A 19,401-nucleotide genomic window follows, 5' to 3' on the forward strand; every position below is an offset into this window, starting at 1 on the left:
GCTTTCTGCTCAGAATTAAAAAAAAATGTAAGTTGATGATTTGAGTTTTCCTTTATTCAAGTAATATCAAAATGGACTATCCATATTTGAAAACAATCCAAACACATCACCAGAGTAAAGCAATTGGAATATGGAATTTATTTAAATTTCCTGACTTACCTGGAAGAAACATTCTATAGAGATTAGACTGCAATTCAATTTTTATATGATTGAGATTTCTTTATTTTTTTCCTTAAATTCTTATATCTAAAAGTCTAAAACCTCAGTTAAACTCTAAGCAAAATATGCAATTATAATAGCATTTTGCTACAAAATTCAGCATCTTTGGATTTTATTATTCCCACATTATATTTCTATGTTCATTTGCTATTATGAACTGTGTAGCCAGCAAGCATATTTAGTCATTTGGAATGAGATTGATAACCTCATTATTTGTCTAGTATAAAGCTCATTGTATTTTATGCATGGTTACATGTTCAGAGTATTCCAGAACTTGTTGAGATGTGACGAGTTGTCTTTTGGGGAGAACCATGAGTCCATGGGAGTGCACACAGGAATATTTGTGTGTAAATATATAGAATATGTGAACATACAGTATATATTAAGTATGTAAATATATATACATGTATACATATATGTGTATGTATCTTAGTTATAGGAGTTTTATTTTTATTGCAGAGTGCCTATTGATTTTTGGTCTGCTTCCTTACTGTTGCTATTAATGGAAGAAGATTTAGCCTTCCTCAATTCTTTTCCCTGTAGTTTGTCCTTCTCTCTCTCCCACCACAGTTCCACAGTGACTGCTGTTAGAAGCTATGCTAAGGGTTTGAGACTTTGGAATACCACAGCGTTCTTAAATTGCTCAGGCCATAGGAGCTTTCCTTACGCACTGAGCCCCCTATCCCTTGCTCTGTTAGATGCGATTGAACCTTACTGGTATTGGAAACAAAGCAGTCAGGACATAGCTCAAGGCCAATATTAGCCAAGAAAAGCAGCCCTATCACCCTAAAAACTAGCAAACTTTGCCAAGACTGCTTTTTCCACCTTTGATGTTAGCCAGTTAAGAGCCATTAGCTAGAAAGTTTTTGGCCAAAGCCAGTGGTACAAAATGTACCTTTGTATCAACTTTTTACCACAGATTCACTTGAGGGAGCAGAGAGACCTTGGTTAGGTTAAGAGTTTATCTGGGGTTCCGGTTACTAAAGAAAGGTAGCATTTCATCTAATACCATCCTATTTTAATTAAGTATTCTTGCTTACACAGAGTAAAACTCATTTATTATTCCTCTACTATAGGACTGTGAGTACTATAAGTGCCATCTAAATTTCAGCATCTTAGGACAAACCCCTTTTCTTCCTACTCTAGTTATAGGTATCCAGATACAGATGATCATTTTAATTATCCTAGTTAGCTATCCCAGCTTCAAGTAGTGTGCTTAATGTCTTTCTCAAACACAGCAATTCACAAATGTTACCCACTGGCAGGCGTTTCAACTGTCTCCCTATGCGAATCTTAAACTTCCTACTCTTATGTAGATTGTTCATTATGTATATGTCCTTTATGTTTACCAAGGAGAACTGGCACTGTCTCCTCTTTTATTTTATTTTACTTTTAAAGTTATGAGCGAATGACCCTACTATACTGGAAATCATCTATGAAAATTTAGCATACATGAACATAATTTTGTTTTTGTGATAGAATAAAACATACAACAAAGTGAAAATGACAGACATCTAATTATGTGCATTGCCATTCTTGTGCTACATGGTAATTAATCATAAATGGTAAACAGTTCTTGAAAGTAATTATAGTTGTTATTTTTCTACATGGCCAAACACAGCATTTACAGGGTCAGCTAGAAAGGGAGGAGGCAATTGGGCTGAAGAGGAAGCTGTTTTGAGAGTCATCAGAGAGCCTATATAGAGGCCATGATGTTTTAGGAATCCCTGATAGACAGGTACGCCTCGCTGTAGGTTTCTAGTACATGTGACAGAGTAAACACTGGAATTCCAAAGCACCCTATATTTAGGATGCAACCACCCTTTGCATTGAAATCTGAATTGTCACGTCCACTGACACGCAAAAATAAATAAATAATAGACAGATATAGATAAATAGCTAGATAGAAAGCCAGATAGATAGTGAGATACATAACTAGATAGATAGATAGACACAGACAGATAGACAGACAGATAGATACTGCATAGAAGCTGCCCTTTTCTTCACAAAGGAAGTTATTGCTAGATGAGGAGGCTATGGCACTGACTAGTTTTTTTCCCTTTTGGAAGAAGACTAGTAGAGGGAACTTAAAAATTGGGGAGCAGATTTTCTACCTACTTCTAGGACATGCTAACCACTTGCAAATATATTGCTGAAATCCAGTTTGTGGTAGGAAACATATCACAAAGTTAAATAAAAATTAAGACATGCTACCAGAGAGAGGCCAGAAAAAAAAAAAATAAAACAACAACCTGATGGGAAATTCTTGTGGTGGATATGGACAATAGTATTAACAGAACTCTTAGTCACATTTTAAAAAATAGATGTTAATTTCTTAAAAGTACCTATTAACAAAGGTGATTTTTAAAAACTTTGCTGTATTTAATAAAACCAAAAAAGGTAAATGCACTATCCTTTTTTAGGTGAAAATGTTCAGATGTAGCATTATTTAAACCCTCATGATTCATATATAAGTTTTCCCCTAAAGAACAGGCAGGATACAGTAGAAGGATGAAATAGGAAACTTTCACAGTTTTGACAATAAAAATATGAGCATGTCACTGAAGTCTTTAGAAAACTATTCCCTTCCCTAGGCATCCATATTTGCTTCAAGGAATATAATATTTGAGCCATTTAGCACTGTGGAGGTATTTATCAAATCTTAGGGTCACCTCTAGTTTTTTTATTGAAACCAGTGCTGACGAAAAAGCAAGAAAAGAATGCAGTCCTCATCCTGGATTAAAATTCTGCTCATGCTGGAAAGTTCTCTTCCCATGTAGTAATTGGAGGTCAAGATAGAAATGTTTGCAAATATTTCAAGTACTGCATGAATATTACAGACAGAGTTCCACACATTTTGTGACAGTGCCCTTTGCTATCCTCATTTCAATGACATTTTATTATGTGGTCAACTGGAAATTCAACTACTTTGAAATATCTGGAAGATGACTCATTGCTCTCAAATTGGTAATCAAATTACCTTATGCAATTGATACTATATTGGAAGTGCTATTAAATTCACCAAATCCTTTATGCCTTATATGGTTTCAGAAATTTCAATTTGCAGAAAAAATTTGGAAGTGATCAGTCATTTTTCATTACTATTGCCTTTGGGAGAAAACTGAGCTTTATATTAAGAAGAGGGGACCCAAGAATGATTACCTCTGGGAAGCTGAACAGATTGAACCTTCTCGTTTCTGTTGTGGAATGTGTCAGATAGAAGTCAGGCTTGTAATTTCAGTCCTGAGAGAGCAATTTTTATTAGTAAGGTTTGGAAATTGGTAAGGAACTAGAGAATTTCCTCTAAAGGAGTGGCAATCACTCATGAGGATTTGGAAACTGAAGTGGAATTGAGATGTCATTAATGGACAGAAAGTGAATTGGGGACTCCTTGAAAGGGAAGCCTTCTGTCACATGTCAGAGGAAGAATGAGATGGAGCTTAAAGCTTCTGTTTACTGATCAAGGCATTCAATTCTTTGGGGAAATTGTGGTATTCTGTCATAGCTAGCTAGTGGCCCAGTGTTAGCTTTAACAAAATATCTGTGTGTTTTGGGACAAGTTATTAAATCATTCTGGACCTCACTCTCCTCATCTAGAAAATGAAGGCATTGGACTGACATCTCCAAGTTCCTTTATAGGTCTGGTGTTCTGTCATTTTCCTTCCTTATTTCAAGCTTCAGAAAAAGTGGTCAGGTTCGAATACAGACAATGCATCATGTCCCCAAGAAGTTCTCAGTAAAAACCATAGTCTCACAAATTTCATCTAATTTATTACCTCCCTGAATCTAGTATTAATCATAGAAATGAGTTCCAAGAATGATTGGGAAATACTTCTCTGAGAGCAATTGGAAACAAAATACATTGTCATCTTCTTGAGATGATCTAAGTATAAACCAACTTATTGTAAAGTGACTGATATGTCTGCAAAATTTCGGTGTAAACTAGTGTTATTATTATTAAGTATTATTATTACAATAATGTTGAGGGAGTTGATTGAACAAGTAGGTTGAGCCCGTAGAACTTGGGCATAACTAAAATGTTACATTGCCTGATAAGGCCCCACGTGGAAATTTGGTGCAGGAGATTTATAACAAATATTTGAGGAGAGGATCTCACATGTAAAGAATAAAGGAATATCCTCTGGTATGGCATTTAAAAAATAATAATTGAAATAATTATAATAGTATTTGTATAGCACTTTGAGGTTTACAAAGCATTTGGCAGATACCTCATTTGATACTCCCAAAAGCCCTAGGAATTAGATAGGCAGAAGTTAATTGAGTCGCTCAATTAATTAGTCACATCTAGTAAGTATCTGAGGCCAGTTTCAAACTCAAGTTTTCCTAAGTCTGAGGTCAGTGAGATACACCTATTAGTACTGACCAGGTTTATAAGAAGACACCCATACATAAGCATTGATTAAGAACACCATGCATTCATATGTAAAGTATGCAAAGTAAGATAGATTCCACCACTTTCCTCAGTCTTGACTGACCTTTGCCTCAAGGGCTTATTTCTATTAGGTCAAAGAGTCAATTTCCAGTTATGTTAGTAATCTCGCTATAAATTCAGCTGCCTATAGAAAGTTGGAATTTCTTTGGATTAGGGGTCCTGTCTCATTGCGTTACATTTATGATATCCACTTAAACTCAATACCTTCCACTCCTTACTCCCTCAGAGTCAGGCTCAAGCAGATAGATAGATAGATAGATAGATAGATAGATAGATAGATAGATAGATAGATAGATAGATAGATAGATAGGTAGATAGATATTTATTTCTCTTTCTCTACCCTGATCCAAGCCTTTGTCCAAATCTCTACCTATTAATCACAAAATGAAGATTAGTAGCCACCTGGTTTTCTTTTAATAATAATAATAATAACAATAACAACAACAATAATAACAATAATAAAACCTAGCATTTTATAGCATTTGAAGGTGTGCAGAGCACTTTATGTATCTCATTTGATCCCTCACAACTAACCTGGAAGGTGGATGCAATTATTCTTCCCATTTTACAGAGGAGAAAAATAAAGCAAACAGAGGTTAAATGTTTGCCCACAGTCACACAGGCAGGAAGCATCTGAGTCTAGATTTAAACTCAGGTCTTCCAGACTCTCAGTCTAGTGCTATATTCAATGCCGCCAAACTGACCCTTTTATATAAGAGGGAATAAAATACCAACAAAATGACACTGAGCAAAAGGAAGAGGAGCCATTCTTTTGCATTAAGAAGTGGCTAACTGTAGAGAAGGAAATGGCTTCTCCTACTTTTAACCCATTCCCCTTCATGGGAAGGAGAGGCAGAATGCCAAGAAGTCAGACAGTTAGTTAATAAAAGTTGCCACTTTTTGCATCACTGATGCAGGAGAATCAGGAGATTACTCAAGAGGGGCAGTTGTATTGCTTCACTTACACTTGCAGTCCTCTGCCATTTCTCTATGGCTTGGCTTCTGCCCACTCCACATACTAGTGGCAGCAGCAGCTCCTTCAATGTCAACGTATCAGAGTGTCTGAAGGAAAGGACAAGGGAACATAAACTGAAGACTTGGTTCAGTGCTTGACACTTGGCTGCTTACACGGCCTCAAGAAGAAAAACAGTTCTTGAATTCTCCTCTGTTCTCCAGTCTCCTTGAAAATTTCAGACATAATCCCCAAAGTCCAAATTCAAAAACAGCACTGATTGATGAACTCTGGGATAGCTTCTTCTTGAGTTTCTAATCTTCACAGCAATGCAGGCACTGCAGTACTACTGAGGGAAGGGTCACTGGGTAACTAATTATCTCCCACCCCTTGATGTCATAAAGAGTGTGGAAGCTTTCTCACCACCACCTAATTCTGTTGAAATAATTAATGTTATTCATTATTTTTAGGGAAGCTTAATGAATGATTGATGATCATGATAAGGGGAAAAGAAGTGGGGAAAAGACATATTTATTAAAAAGTTTATAAGCCATGTGTTAATTGCCATGTCAGTGCTGACCAGGTCCATCACTCGTAATGGTTCCATCAGAGTATGCTTAATGAATGATTGATGATCATGATAAGGGAAAAAGAAGTGGGGAAAAGACATATTTATTAAAAAGTTTATAAGCCATGTGTAAATTGCCATGTCAGTGCTGACCAGGTCCATCACTCATAATGGTTCCATCAGAGTATGCCATCTTTAACGTTAAAATTCTAAAATTGTTCAGATTAGTAAAAAAAGAAATTACAATTAAATGGGAAGATCAGTTGTATTTATAGAGGAATGTACTGGTAACTCTAACTTTAGTTTCTGCTAACCCCTCCTTCTAATCTTTTTCAGGCTGAAGCACTCCTTCCTAATATCTCTGATTTTCTTTTTCCCTTTCCCCTTCCCCTCCCCGCCCCAGTCATTAAAAAATTGCATTCATATATAGGTAAGGCTACAAGTAACCAAGTCATATTATTGTTTCCAGTAGAAGCTGCAAGAAGGATATGTCTTGTAACAATGCATTCAATAGGTTATTTTTAATGAAATGGCACTCAGAAGTTTCTTTTATGTTATTGTCAATTTTCAAAAAAAAAAAAAAAGAGGTGGCAGGGCAGAAATCTATGTAGAAATTCTGTAGTAATGAAAACACAGAAATAATTATGCTATCAGAGCCTCATGCCCTGGTTGCCAGGTTGCCACAACCTTGGCCATAGGCACACCTGAAAAAATAGGAAAGAGCTAAAAGGTGTTGCCAAGGACACCGAGGTGTCTGACCTTGTGTCACAGTCTTCATCACACTAGTAAACTCCTTAACTAAGAAGTCATTTAGCTTTCAGCACAGCAAAATTCACAGTCATTTCCAAGGGATATAAACAACAAATACAGGCAACAGGCACAGAGACAAAGTCATCCTGGCATAAGAGATACTTGAGTATTAAAAATGTTCAGTTGTTTTTCAGTCCTGTCTATCTCCAAGACTGCATGTGGTGTTTTCTTGGAAAAGATACTGGAGCAGTTTGTCATTTCTTTCTACAGATTATTTTTACAAATGAGGAGACTGAGGCAAACAGGGTTAAATGACTTGTCCAGAATCACACAGCTAGTAAGTGTCTGAGGCCAGATTTGAAGTCAGGAAGATGAGTCCTCCTAACTCCAGGCCTGGCACTCTATCCCTTACACCACCTAGCTGCACTGGGATAAAAGTAGTTAAAATTTATATGGTGCTTTACGCTTTACAAAGAATTTTCCTTATAATTGACAGTGAGGTGGCTTAGTGGATAGAGGGCCAGGCCTAGAGCCAGAAAGATTATCTTCCTGAGTTCAAATCTGGCCTCAGACATTTACTAGCTGTGTGACTCTGCAAGTCACTTAATCCTGTTTGCCTCAGTATCTTCATCTGTAAAATGAAGTGGAGAAAGTAATGGTAAACCAGTCCAGTATGTTTGCCAAGGGTCAGACATGAATGAAATGACTGAACAGCAATAACTCCTTATAACACTCTCCATAGAATAGGTAGTCTAAATATAATTATCCCCATTTTACAGAAGAGAAACCTAAAATTCAAAAAGTGAGTTGCTAAACATCACATAGCTAGTAAGTCTTGAAACTGGGATTTTAATCCAGTTGTCTCCTAATTCTTGGCTCTTTTTAGTAAGACATATTCCTCCTCAGATTTTGCTTTGCTATGGGAAGGGCTCATCTAACTACCTTTGTTTTTTCTCTTTCCTGGTAATCCAATCAACTTTACTGTGGTAACATAAAAGCCATTTTAGGAACACCTGCCAGGAAGACTGGACTACATTTATTTTCTACTTTCATTCAGCCTCAATAGGAGCAAGGCAATTACTCTCATGAGGGCAGTTGTCAGCATCTGCTTTCTAAGTGCTCCCACATTTTGCTTGCCTTGCCTCCTTGATCATGCTAACATATGGTATACATAAAATTGTCAGCAAGACACAAAATGTGTGAAATGGGATTTCCAGTCGTGAATTGGGTTTCCCCAAATGGACAAATGGTCCCAAGTGCTCTGGTATACCCACAGCACCATTACAGGGTCAAGTCATTGTTATAATTTAAAAAACCCCACCAAACTATCCCTCTTTATAATTATTTATCTTCCCTGAATTAAAAAATGACCAATGTCAACAAGAGAGTATAGTATGGAAATTCAATTAAGCAAGTATATATTAAGTGTCTCTAATGTCTCCAGCCCAATGCATGTCCTTGTAGATAGAGCAGCTTTCATTATCCTTGCCCTTATGAACTTTGTATTTTGGAGAACATAAGATTTAGATCTCTGAATCAACAAGGAAAATAGAAAACAACACACAGTGAATATACCCAGGTCTTATTCCAGTGCCTTATTATGCCTTGAGTAATCTTGGCTTCTTGAAGGCCAGTAAAGCTCATGTTCAGGCAGGTCCTACAAATTGAAAGTCAGGGCCTGGCAAGAGACTGAGTCTGCCACCTGATGGCAAGCATAACCAAGTTGTTATAGCCCAATCCCAAGTGCTATTATTAAAATAAAATGAAACAAAAATTAAAAATTACTAATAAAAAAAGTTTAATGGATTTACTTAAAATTTGTCTGTCCTCAACTTTACCTTAATTTAGAAGCCCCAAATTTCTTTTTAAACTTAACTACCATAAGGGATGACTTTTCCTCTATAAGAACTATCTTGGTTTCAAAAATTATGAGGGAGGTGCACATCTTCCTGGGGTGGGGGGGGGAAGAGGAGAGGAAGGGAGGAAATTTAAAACTCAAAATCTTATGGAAGTGAATGTTGAAAATTAAGAAGGAGTAAATAATTTTTAAAAAATTTTTAAAAAGAAATGATGAGGGAGGGAGAAACAAGGGAAGAGACTTTTTTCTCTCTTTACTTCATTGACTCAGTCTCTTCTCTTGAATGTAGTTTTTGTTTGTTTTTTGACCAGCACATGCAATATTTATAATGTAAATGAATCATTGAACTATAAAATAATTTGGGATGTATCTTAAGTGAAATGCTTTTCAAAAAAGATGAATTAGGAAATATGATAAAATGAATTTTAAAATATATGTGATTTTCCTTGGAAAATATACATTTATATGCTGAAAGATATCAGCACTTCAGTAGTCAACCACAAATACACATTGATAAAAGGTTATGTAGATTCCAAATAATAGCTGCTAAATATAGTTTGCTGTCATTCTTTGTATGTGTGTTGATTGATAATTTCAAACACTTAGATTATAATTCTCTGTTGTTGATCTCAATCAAATTCTTACTTGCCCCCAGTCCAGTAGAATCTATAACATGTGTGGCCATTTAAGGCTTACTTGCTTGAACTTTTTCCCAGAGACCTGGGAAATACTCCCTGCTGAACAGCCTACTGTGTCTCCATTTAACTCGAGTAATTTATTCAAGCTCTGCAAAAGCAAAGGGTGTTTTGTTTTGGCCTTTATATCTCTAATACTAATCACAGTGTTTTGAACATTGTAGGTGCATAATAAATGATTAGGAAATTGAATTAGGAATTGAATAATTCAACATTCAAAAACATTTATTGAATACCTACTATGGGCAGTTTTTTTGTGTGAGGCACTTAAGTGCAGAAATGAATGGTAAAGTCCATGCCATCAAGTATCTTATGATCTAGAATCACAGATAAGATTGTTACGCACATGAATATAATCTGAAAGAAAATATAAACAAGTGCATGGAAGTACAGGTTGGCTTGAGAGTACAAAAAAGGGAAAGGCCATTTCTGGCTAGAGAGGTCAAAGAAAATTTCAAATAAGAAATCACATTTAAGTGATTAGCTTTAGGATTTGGCAGAGAGTTGGACCAAGAAAAAGCCATAATAGTAAGGGAGATATCCCAAGTAGAAGAATAGTGAGTCTATTAGGATTGCTTGTATAAAGTGGAAAAGTCACCAGCTAAACTGATGCAGGAGCAACAATAGGCAGCTCACTGCCTTTCCTCTGTTACTAGTCTTTTCCAGGCATTTCCCCTTCTCCTCCCACTGAGGATGATTCACTTTCTAGTCAACTACCCTTGTCTCAATCCCATACAAGGCTTTATCTGAACTTATGTTAAGTAGAATGATGGGAAAAAAGCAACATGACCCCATATCTCAGCTCAGGACTCACCAGATAGGCATTGCTATTTTTACCTCACATTTTGGCATGGGGAAAATAGAAATCAGACTCATGTTTTCTTTATCCTACCTTGAGAAGTTTTATAAAAACATATGCTTAATAATATTCTCCCTTATACAGTTACAGTCCCCCAATCAGATCCCAGAAATTAAGAAAACCAAATCCATGCTTTCACTGCCTTTTATACTCTGTCTTCCTATTCCCCATAGTGAAGCACATGAAACAGAAGTAATTAATATTTATTATTTTATTTAGCTGGTGTTTAGGACTAATTAAACAGAATTGTAAATAAACATTAAAGAACAGGAAAACTTTGGATTTAACATCTGCCCTCCATCTACCCTCCCAGACAAAGGGAGGGGGAGAAAGGAGAGACAGATACTTCGCCATCTGCTATCAATTCTTCCAGAGGGAAAAGTTCCCCAAGACTGGTTCACCCCAGGCATGTTACACTGCTCTGTTGAATTGTGTGGATGCAACAATAGCTGTCTCTCTCTGTCTGTCTGTCTCTTTCTGTCTCTGTCTGTCTGTCTGTCTCTCGCCTCTCAAAGTCTCTTCTTACACCCCTGTGTGTCTATGTACTTCCTAGCTCTATTGAGAGTCTCTCCTCACAGTAAGAGGAATCAAAGCTGTGCCTTTAAGATACAATCCTTCAGCAGAAATATATTCTCAGCATGTATATATCCTTAGCTGAGGGAAGTAATAAGAAAAAAGTATAGATGCAGGAGAAAATGGGAGATATTAGGATGAGTGATCCAGTTGTACTTCCCTGCAGAGAGTGAAACTACTGTAAAAGCCCAGATTATGTAAGTAGCAGTAACGGAATTAAGGTGAAATATGGTTGGAAAGTTGAAACTTGGTATTGGCAGAAACACATAGAATACTCTCTATACATCTCTACAGCATTCTCTCTGCCTTTCATAGTTACTTAAAGTCAGATTCTCAGTTTTGGTAGCCTAATGCATGTGTTGGAGTGAATTACCTGTTCATATCTGTTCTCTGTGTTGAGGGCTTGGTGTCTAGAAGTTGCAGAACAAGGTTTAATTTTTTCTGTAAAGAACTTACCACCTTTTTAGATGATAGGAAAACATAGTCAATTAAGCCATCTTTAATTGATGATTAACACATTCCTCTTATTCCCTAGCACAGAGAGAAGCAAACAGAAACTTAATCTACACATTGAATCAAATTATCGAGACAGAATCCACCCACACTTAGGGAGATAGCATAGAATATCTGAAAAAGCATTGGATGTGCAGTCAGGAAAACCTGTGTTCAAATCCCACCTCAAAGCCTCAGTTTTGTAACTTGTAAAATGAGGATAATAATACCTACCTCGATGTATTGTTTTAAGGATCAAATTAGGTCATTGAAAACTTTAAGGCATAATATAAGTGTCAGCTATCATCATCATCGTCATCATCTTCTTACCACTGAATCTCCCTATATTTCTATGGTTCTCTATCCCCAGTGAAAGAGGGAGAGATAAAGAAAGGTCAAGCCTGACTTTGAACTTCATCTTTTGAGTAAAATAGAGATGAATAGAGAACTACCAAGTCCTGCTGAAGGTCCAGTAGAAGTTAAATGGCATACATCTGTGGTGGAAATAATCGGTATTATTGCATCATATTTTCCAGTAACCAAAGGTTTGCTCAGGGATAGGCTTAGAGAAATTACATTTGCTTTGCTTGCTTCTGTACATGAAAGAAATAAGAGTAATGGGGGGAAGGGGAGTAAATTTACAAGTTGAAGAGAGGGAGATATCAGATTGGTGTTGGGAGAAACCTTCCAAACCTTTAGCTGTCGAAAAAAGGAATCTAAAGTTCTGCCTATCTAATTCTAAAATTCTGTGATTCACTGAATTCATGTAGATTATATTCTCTGGCCCCACTATTTCTAGGCCACCCTGGTTATAGAACCTTTCAGGATGTGAGGGTGTCTCTTTCCTCTGCCACTGGTTTGAGCCACAGTTCACTGTGTTCCTCCATTTTTAGGGGACCAGTAAATAGCAGTCTATTTCCATTTAACCACTTAATATCAATTAGATTTTACAAGAGTATATTTACTTCAAAAACATAGGTCAAAATATAAACAACATTTTCCCCCAACACTGCCAAGGCATAATCATCCCTGCATTATTTCAGTCTCCGGCAGTGGAGGGGTAGAGGGTAGAATGGCTCAAAACTTAGCTCAGTTCCTATGTAACATTGATGCAACCAATGTTTGGTGCATAATTTGGCAAGACCAGTGCAGAGTTTGGTGAGACTAAACAGCTGATGTTTAATTGAACCAACTTGAGCAGAAAATCCAAAAGATCTGATATGTAAAAAGTACTTCCTGGTGTGTTGTAGGAGACTAAAAGGTACAGTGTGATGAGCCTTCTGGCATACAAATCTACTTGGAATGATTTTCAATGATCTTATATAAGTAAATCTAACAGGGTTAGAGATGTTTAGATTATCATAAAAATAGCTACTTTCTTTGCATGTGGATGGACTGCATATTTGCAAGCTCCTTCCTTCACCTGAAGCCAGGGCCATGGTTTTCCTTTAGTCAAAACCTCCATTTAGCCCAGCATTAAGAAGAGGTGGACAGTCAGAAGACAAAGTAGGAAGTGACGTTGATTGAAATGTCTTCTTGCTTATGAAGCCATTGTTTTAAATTATTTTCTGCAGGGGGTAGGGGCTTGGGGAATAGTTGAGAGAGGTTTGTAGGAATCATAAAGACCAGGTTTACATGGTTTGTAAAATATTAAAAGTCAATGAGTATCTAGGTGTGATGGTGAACACCTGTAATCCCAACTACTTTGTCCTTGGGGAGGCTGATGAATTGCCTGAGCTCTGGTGGCCTGAGCTGCCTTGCCTAGGTGCTAAGCCAATCAGGTGTTTGCAATACGTTTGTACAGATGTAGGACACCTTTGGGAAAGGGAGGTGTAGGGCAGCCCAAATTAGAAATGGAGCAGTTCATTCCTTCTGTCAGCCATGGGATCTGACCTGTTAGAAGTAGGATTAGTTCCATGAGTGACCACTACATTTCCAGCCAGGGTGAAAAATCACTGAGTCTTATAGCTCTTCAGCCCCAAATCAAGGTAGATTCGAAATCTCTGCCTCTTTCACTTTTATCTGGATACGTTGCTATTATAGCCTCTTTTTTCTTGACTTTTCTTCATAACAATGAAGTTTACCACTCAGAAAAAGTTACAATTTATCATAATTTATCTGAGTGGCAAGAAGGCTTATTAGGCAGAATTATAGATAAAAAGCTTAAAGAACCAGAAAATTTTGGATTTAATGTCTGCCTTCTCAAGCAAAAAGGGGTGGAGAGGCAAGCACTTCACCATCTGCATGGAGTGTTCTGAGAGGGAAAGTTCAGCATTTTCTAGACCCCACATCTTATTGCAGCATCAAAGCTGTCCTATTAGAACAGGTGAAGACAGCTATGACAAGTCTAGAAGACAAAAGCATAATCCTTCTCAATCACCAGAGGTCACTGCCTCTGCCTCTCCGTCTTTCTAGCCTCCTATTTCACCTTTGCAGTCTCACTCAACCAACTCTCAATGGAATCCAGAAGGATGAGTGGATTTTTTTAAACTTTCTTTCTATGCCCAGGGCTTAGTATAGTACCTGGCACATAGTGTTTAATAGATATTTGTTGACTGACTTCTACAAGTAGAACTATCTCCAATAGCCTGCTATATAAAGAAATGTATGTTGGCACAGTAATATCAGAAATAAGATGAAATTTCCAGGAATGAAATTCTTTCATCCTAAGTATTAATCACACTTTAGTTAGGTAGAAAACAGTAGAATTTAAAAAAAAATACATACAAACAAAAACAAAAGCTCTTCTATGAGAAGTTAACTTATTTGTGTGTGTTTGAATTAATTGATAATAATTGACATTTATGATCCAATTTAAGATGTTATTTTCCTAGATGTTGTGACTTCATGGGGGACTTTTTTTTCCCCTTTTCTATAATTTTGGTTTTCCAGGTGCTTCAAGAAGACTTAGAGCAAGAACAAGTTAAAGTCAATTCTCTAACTCACATGGTGGTGGTGGTGGATGAAACTAGTGGAGACAAAGCAACCGCTGACCTGGAGAAACAATTGCAGGTAATTAACACATCTTTAATAGAATAAAAAACAAACTGAATATTTAGGATATTTATAAGTTGCTCTAAAAGAATCTAGAAATCAATGTTGTTTACATTTATCAAAATGTCCTATGATAAATTAGTCCTCTTCCCTTACACACACATATTCCTCTCACTTTGTGTGTACTATTTTCTCCCGTCAGAGCGTTGGATTTTGGCAAAGGAACTCATCTATAATTGAAAGAGTTCCATTTGCTATAACTGAACCACAAGCAATGGAACATAATTGTTATAAATATTAGGTATGGTGGACATTTGCAAAATTATGTGGCCTTTGTCCTTGAAAACAATCAATACAATAACCCTTATATTTTTTGCATATGGTTATACACATTTGAGTGTATTTTGGCTTAAATCCTATCCTTGAAAAAATAACCCATAATCATTATGTGAAGATATATTTTGAATCACATTGATAATGTTATAACCAAACTACTCCATGACATCACAAAAGTCACTATAATATTTACATTTTTGTCATATATAGCATCATCTCTATAAAACTACATATTTTACTATCATAATATGGTAGAAATAATTAACAATACGAGGTGGCATATGTCTGTTGAGAAAGGCTGAGTAGTCATTTTTCTTATCAACTACCTAAAAAATGATTTCATTTTATATATAGTCCAAGTAGTTAAAACATATTTACAATAAGTAATCTCTGTGTAGATAAAATAGTGTTTTTTCTAAAAGTTAACACATTCTGTAAATTAAATGTTTCATTGAAAGTGAAACTTTTTTTTTTTGCCTATTTATAAACATTATTAGAGGCAGCTAGCTGGAACAGTAGACAGAGCTCCTGCTTTGGAGTCAGGAAGACCTGAGTTCAAATGCAGCCTCAAACACTTAACACTACTAGCTGTGTGTCCCTGGGCAAGTCACTTAACTCTGATTGCCTCCCCCTCCCCCCCAAAAAAAAGCAAAAAGAAAATAAACATAAATTAATATAGCTAAGAATCCCATCAAATTAGGTTTAAATGGCTTTTATAAACTTCAAGTTATTTTAAGTATTTTGTTTCCTGAGACATAACCAAATTTGAGTGTGTGTGTGTGTGTGTGTGTGTATGTGTGTATGAATGTTACCGTGTTTTGTTTATTCTGGTGAAATGTCATTTTCTTAGTTAAATGCCTCAGGCTAATAATCTCCCACAAAGCTATGTCTCTTCAGTCTCTAAATGATTAAGTTGGTGAGGGGGTGAGGGCACAGCATGATACCTTCTGTTACAACTCTGAGTTTCATTCATATGTTTACAAAGCTTGAATGTGTGTATATGTATATAGTATGGATAGTGTATTACAGATATGTGTATATTTATAGTTGCATTGAAATGATAGTATTTATATATCTGGAGCCATTGAAGGATTATTTTTCCAATGTTTTATTTTCCCTGAAAGTATGAAAAATGAAATGCTATGCTGCTTTGTTCTAGCCAGCACAGTATCAAATTTTTAAAAAGTTTCTTAATTCTAATTTTGGAAATTATGGGTTATTAGCAATTTCCAGGTTCAGCCAGGGAATTCAGAGGCAGAACATGTGATCAATAAACATCTTCTTCCCATATCTATGAATCTGCCCTGGTTGATCCCCATGCTTAAAATATACTCCTTTCTCACACTTTCCTCTTTGAATCACAAATTTCTTTGAAGATTCTGCCTAAGCACCCCCTTTCATAGATGGCTTTTCCCTGTGCCTCTAATCCTATTGTTCTTCCCTCCAAACACTTCGTATCCAATTGTATGTGTGTATGACAGACAGCATGATATAGTTACAGAGAGCTGGCCTAGGAGTCAAGAAGATCTGGGTTCAAGTCTCCATCTGACACATACTGACTACATACATGACTCTAGACCATTCACCTAAACTCTCAATTACCTGAACACCCTATACATATAAGTACCAGAGAAAGTGCTTATCTACATTGGTATAAATTCCTCATTAAGAGTTCCCTACACTGATGAAATAGCAGGTCTTATTTTTTTAAAAAAAATAAAGATATATATTTAAATATAGAAGGATCACAGCATACACAAGAACCCACTAAATCAGAAAGGACATATTAAAATAGTTAAGATTAAAGCTATATTTGATATTATTTCCTTAATCTCACAGTTGGATATAGGAAAAATGACAACATTCTTTTAGCATTCAGACTGAAGAATAAACCAGTAGAATTAATGGAAGATAAAGGAAAGAAAACAAGTCTCCTGGCTCAATAAACTTGCTAAAATATAAAGTACCTGAGGTAGGAACCTGAAAGTTATGAACCAAGTCCTTTTTTTTTTCCTGTTTGAAGAAATCATCAATAACATTTAAAACAAAGGCAGACTGATTTCCCTGTTTGAAGATGAAGGAACTTATGGAATAGTTAAGTTCGAGAATGATTAAGATGCAGAAAAAATAGAAGATATTCTTAGAATGATTCGAACAAAAGGAAAGATCTAGTAGGGAGAAAGAAGACTGATATATGAAAGAACTTACCACAACATATCAGGAAAATGAGAATCCCTCCTTAGACACTTAGTAGCTTTGTCAACTAAATGCCCTGTGCTTTATTTTCCTTATTAAAATTGACGAAATTGGACTTGATGGTCTCTAATATCCTTTCATGCTCTAAATCTATTATTCTATGCCTATTTCTAAGGGAAAGGATAGAACTATACCATAAAAAGGAAAATTTACCAGTGTCTCATTCTGGAACCATTGGAGAGATTGAGTGTGAACCAAGTTAACTTCAGAAAATGAGCAAAAAGCCATTCTGATAAAAACCTGAGGACATTAGAAAAATAAAACAAAGGGCTGGACAGGAGAGAGCGACCTTTGTAACTTGCAGTCTGGAGCCAGGGAATCATTAGTCAAGAATCACATACTGTAAGAGAAAGTTATAAAGGTCACCAAGATGGTAGTTAGTCTCATCCAGCTTTTCTGTGCAAAAAGAGTGTTTTCCTTCGTGATCATAGCATGCTAACGTTGAAGGAAAAAAAAGTAACTTGCTTTTCATTTTAGGCACAAATGTGCCCGAAACAATTTGATTTAATTAATATTCATCTAATATCCAAGCCATTTCTAACTTGGAGATATTTCCAAGCTTGCATAATTCATCCATGTCTTTGAATATTTCTCTCCCCAAACACAACTGGAGGTAACCTTTATAGGGGGGTATACAGAGCATAGGACCTGGAGTCAGGAAGACCTGAGTTCAAATCCAGTCTCATGCATTTAGTAGTTGTGTAACGCTGGGCAGGTCACTCAATTTTTGTTTGTCTCAGTTTCTTCATCTGTAGAATGGAATAATAACAGCAACAATAATAAAAATAGAATAATAACACCAACCTCCCAGGTTTGTTGTGAGGATTAAATGAAGCAATAATTGTAAAGTGCTTAGTGTAGTATTTGGTACACAGTAATCACCAAATAAATGTTAGCTATCATTATTATTGCCAAAGAATTCTTGAACAAGAAAAATGTCATAATATGTTAAAATACAGTTTTGAGTTAATATTCTGGAACAAAAATCATTACTCAGTTCATTCTTTGACCATTGCCCTGGACGATTGCAAGGGTCTCTTGTTAGCAATCAATATCTCATCTTTTCTGAATGGAGAAAGGTGGGTCACAGGGCCAATTTCTTCAGGGGAGGGAAAAAGAGGTATCTGCCCTTTGATACACAGTCACTTCCCAAAGGTAGAGAGGTCAAGGTTCTTCACAAGACTTGAGGTAATCAGTTAAAGTTTAGTTTTAACCTTAATCCATTTCTCTAAGAAAGGCTTTTCTCCTCCCTTCCCCACCACAGTTAGCCCATTACCTGCCATTCTAAGTGAACAAGTCTAAAAAGGGTTGTGGAAATTGAGAAATACTGTTTCTTTTATTTCCAGAGAAGCTGAAGAAGGGCCCTTTATTATTTTTCCACATTATCTAAGCTTCTACCTTGTTTCACCAAATTACCATTTTCCTGGACAGCTAAGAGATCAATTAACAACTACTAGCACATAGTAGGTATGAAATAAATGCTTATTATCAATGGATAGATTAAACAGCAACTTAACTCACAAGAATCTGTTTTATAGGAAGCCCATATATTATTTACACTGTGACATATACCTCATATTGTACCCTGGGATCTTGTGCTCAATTTTCTTTCTTCTCATTGATATGTATAATCAGAAATTAAATTCAGCCAAAAGAACTATCCATTAAAAAGCCTTACTATCAAACAACTTTGAAGTAGAAACTAATTTATAGATGATGGAAAAAAAAACATAAATGAGAAAAATAGAAATTAAACATCTTCAGCCATTATATTTATATTTCCTCATATCTAAAACTAACTGAATAGACCTAGAAATACAAAACAGTGGTGCTAAATATTTGAGATAACATATTTGGTAAATCATTATCAGATATTTTTGCATAGCATTTTGGATAGATGACTATGTAGATAGAAGACAGAACATAGGAAACAGCTTTTCTCTAATTTCATCTGGAAATATCAGAGATTACTTACTGTAGAAACAGTAAGAAAATATGTAATAGTCTAGTTAATCTAATTGAAATGTCCTCTTATTACTTTAAACTTGTCATTGACTATATGAGCACATAAATATAAAAAAAAGTAAAATAATTAGGGCTGATGTTGATAGAAAAAAAGATATTGGGAGGAAGGGAAAATCCATTATCAAGATACTCATGCTTTGGGGTAAAATAATGGGAAATGTTCAGCTGTTTCTTCCCAGTTCTTTACCTTCTACTTGCCTAATAGGCAAATTTATGAAAGGTGAGGGGGAAAACTGGCGGTAGTCTTTAAAACTGTTGTAAATATTTTGACCAAGGCAAAGGACAGAAATGGTGCCAGGAAATTACATGGGAGCAAATCACACATAAGTATGGAGTGTGAATGGGAACACTGCAGATTTTGATGTAGAGAC

The 19,401-nt window shown here is 36.0% G+C and overlaps 1 protein-coding gene across 1 annotated transcript in view; it reads left to right on the forward strand.

The window, feature by feature from the left end:
* DMD (dystrophin) overlaps nt 1-19,401 on the forward strand; it is a 1,828,382-nt gene that overhangs the window by 200,949 nt on the left and 1,608,032 nt on the right. Inside the window, 1 exon segment of the mRNA XM_078146592.1 lies at nt 14,312-14,431. Within this exon segment, the coding sequence (XP_078002718.1) occupies nt 14,312-14,431 (120 nt within the window).

The sequence above is a fragment of the Phascolarctos cinereus genome, unplaced genomic scaffold (assembly GCF_003287225.1).
Source record: "Phascolarctos cinereus isolate Bilbo 61053 unplaced genomic scaffold, phaCin_HiC Scaffold_726;HRSCAF=1367, whole genome shotgun sequence".
Lineage (NCBI taxonomy): Eukaryota > Metazoa > Chordata > Mammalia > Diprotodontia > Phascolarctidae > Phascolarctos > Phascolarctos cinereus.